At 39.0% G+C, this 3,100-nt stretch overlaps 1 protein-coding gene across 2 annotated transcripts; it reads left to right on the forward strand.

The window, feature by feature from the left end:
- Window positions 1–642: 642 nt before the first annotated feature.
- On the forward strand, window positions 643–1,572 carry LOC114893061 (mesoderm-specific transcript homolog protein-like). Of its 2 annotated transcripts, none has more exons than XM_029218542.1 (2): window positions 643–1,272; window positions 1,375–1,572. In XM_029218542.1, exons 1-2 carry the CDS (start codon window positions 643–645, stop codon window positions 1,570–1,572), a joined length of 828 nt encoding a protein of 275 aa, XP_029074375.1. The 2 variants fall into 2 exon arrangements, with proteins under 2 accessions (XP_029074375.1, XP_029074374.1); XM_029218541.1 differs by having other exon boundaries at window positions 643–754; window positions 797–1,572.
- Window positions 1,573–3,100: the final 1,528 nt, after the last annotated feature.

Here is a 3,100-nt window from a genome sequence, read left to right on the forward strand (position 1 = left end):
CTGAAATCCTATGGAGTATGTTCTCTGACCACAAAGAATTTAATTAGAAATTAATAGAAATGATATCTAGAAAATTCTCAAATATTAGGAAATTAAGCAATACATTTCTAAATAAACAGTAAGTGGCAAAAATCAGAAGGAAATTTTAATTGAATAATAATGAAAGTAAAACATCAAAATTTATGAGATACAGTTAAGCAGTTCTCAAAGGGACATTTATAACTTTAAATGCCAATATCAGAAAACAAGAAAGTTATAAAGTGAATCATCTAACTTACCACCTTAAGAAGGTTAAAAAAACATCAGATATACCCAAAGCAAGGAGAGAAAATGAAGCAATAAAGAACAGAAATCAATGACTGACAAACATGGAGAAAATTAGCAGATCCAAAAGTTGGTTCTTTAAAAGACTAATAAAACAGAAACCATATGTGAAGATTAATGAAGAAAAAATAAAATTAGCAATAGCAGAATTGAATTAGTGGCTATTACTACAAAATGTTCATATAATGGAATATTGTAAGCAACTTTATGCTAGTAAATTAGACAATAAAGTGAAAACATTTCTTGGAAAAAAAGAGACTCAAAAGCAGTTTGGCCCCAAACATGGAGTCTTGTAGCCCAGGTCTTACCTGAATCAGGATGAGGGAGTGGTGGGTCCACGTGGGGCTGTTGGCTGTGCCCCTGCTTGCGGCCTATCTGCACATCCCGCCCCGCCAGCTCTCCCCTGCTCTTCACTCATGGAAGTCATCAGGCAAATTTTTTACCTACAAGGGACTGCGTATCTTCTACCAAGACTCTGTGGGTGTGGTTGGAAGTCCAGAGATAGTTGTGCTTTTACACAGCTTTCCAACGTCCAGCTATGACAGGTACAAGATTTGGGAGGGTCTGACCCTCAGGTTTCATCGAGTGATTGCCCTTGATTTCCTAGCCTTTGGCTTCAGTGACAAACCGAGACCACATCACTATTCCATATTCGAGCAGGCCAGCATCGTGGAGGTTCTTTTGCAGCATCTGGGGCTCCCGAACCGTAGGATCAACCTGTTGTCTCACGACTATGGGGATATCGTTGCTCAGGAGCTTCTCTATAGGTTCAAGCAGAATCGACCTGGTCGACTTACCATCAAGAGTCTCTGTCTGTCGAATGGAGGTATATTTCTTGAGACTCACCGTCCTCTCCTTCTCCAAAAGCTTCTCAAAGATGGAGGCCAGCTGTCACCCATCCTCACGCGACTGATGAACTTCTTCGTATTCTCTCGAGGTCTCACCCCGGTCTTTGGGCCATACACTCGACCCTCTGAGAGTGAACTGTGGGGCCTGTGGGCAGGGATACACAACAATGATGGGAACTTGGTTATCGACAGTCTCTTGCAGTACATCAATCAAAGGAAGAAGTTTAGAAGACACTGTGTGGGAGCTCTTGCCTCTGTATCTATTCCCATTCATTTTATCTATGGGCCACTGGATCCAGTGAATCCCTATCCAGAGTTTTTGGAGCTGTACAGGAAAATGCTGCTGCGGTCCACAGTGTCGATTCTGGATGACCACATTAGCCACTGTCCACAGATATAGAGGATCCCATGGGCTTCTTGAATGCATATATGGGCTTCATCAACTCCTTCTGAGCTGGAAAGAGTAGCTTCCCTGTATTACCTCCCCTATTCCCTTATCTGTTGTGTATTCCACTTAGCAAGAAACGCCCATAAGAGGTCCTGGCCACCAAACACTATTCTCTCACAAAAGTCCGCCTGACTCACACTGGTGAACAGCATATAGTAAAAAGCCAGCAGAAGCTCTAAGGGTGACCTAATAGTCCACCTCCCATTCCTTTGACATCTGATCAAGTGTATGGACTTGCCTTTGTCTTTGTGTTATTAGGAAAGTCTGATGGGCACTACTACTCACTGATGCAGAAAGATAGACAGACATTCTTTTGCATAAAAGTCTTTGAAACACTTCTATGGACTTTTCTGAAATATTTAGATATGCTAATTTCTGGCCCTGATTGGAATTATCTAAAGGTGCCACCTTCACCTCGCCTTGAATGGCTTTAATTCTCTAAGTGACGCAGCTTCAAGTGAGAATGAGTCTCCCTTGTTATAACTTTGGATTTAGTTTCTTTAGCTGCTTCTAACTGTAGTCATTTTGTTAGACTTTGGTTTCAATAATGCAGTATTCTAAGTATACTTTAAGACTATGATTTACCTACACATATTATGTATGTATTTTATAAGGACACTAAACCAGCAGACACTTACTGTAGCAGAGTAGTTTAACCTCATTAAACATGTTTCGTTTCTGAGTAAATTGAACTAAAGCCAAGCTATTTACAGAATTTCCTAAAATCACAGAACCTTAAGGACAGTAGTCTCTGTGCCAGAGATTTACTGTTATTTGCTGTTAGAACTGGTCTTTCCAGCTAATAACAGTCGGACTCGTCATACCTCAGTGCTTAGAAGCATGTCCCTCCTGAGCCAGAGTGGAGAGGAGGGGATCGTTGTACAGTCCAAGTTACCAGGCTGAATATATACTGATTGCTTAACTTCTCGTTGGTTGTCCCAGAGAGGGTTCCTCATGTAGCTCAGCAATTCCTGTACTTTACAGATGGGAAAGTTCCAGAAACTTTAAGAACAAAGTCTGAAAGTTCTATGAGCAAATGGTGCTGAATACTTTTTTTTTAAGCCACAGTTTCATTGTCTTAGTTAAAACAGGATTATTAAGTGGTGATTTTAAATTCTTTTTTTTTATTAGCAACTTCAAGTATAACAACTGGAATAAGTGTTTATTTTCTATTAATAAAAATGAATTTTGACAAAAAAAATAGAGCAGTTTGTATTTTTAAAAAACTGACAAAAGAGGAAATAGAAAGATCTGACAAGCCCAACTATAAAAGAAATTGAATTTATAATCAAAAATATTTTCAAAAAGAAATCCTGGCTTATTTTGGCAATTTCTATTAAGCATTTAAGGAAGATGAAATCACTCTCACACAAAATATTTCAGAAAATAACAGAGGAAGGAATTCTTTTCATCTTGTTTTTTGAGGACAATATAGCCCTGAAAGCAAAGAATGACAAGGTATCATAAGAATAGAAAATCA

This window comes from Monodon monoceros, unplaced genomic scaffold, assembly GCF_005190385.1.
Source record: "Monodon monoceros isolate NGI ecotype Baffin Bay Population unplaced genomic scaffold, NGI_Narwhal_1 Super_Scaffold_12, whole genome shotgun sequence".
Classification (NCBI taxonomy): Eukaryota; Metazoa; Chordata; class Mammalia; order Artiodactyla; family Monodontidae; genus Monodon; species Monodon monoceros.

Excerpts from the sequence above, each read along its gene's own strand:
- LOC114893061 (XM_029218541.1), top strand. The coding sequence starts at position 643 with ATGAGGGAGTGGTGGGTCCACGTGGGGCTGTTGGCTGTGCCCCTGCTT. Across the intron at positions 755-796 it reads TCACTCATGGAAGTCATCAG|ACTCTGTGGGTGTGGTTGGA; the intron begins GCAAATTTTTTA and ends TCTTCTACCAAG.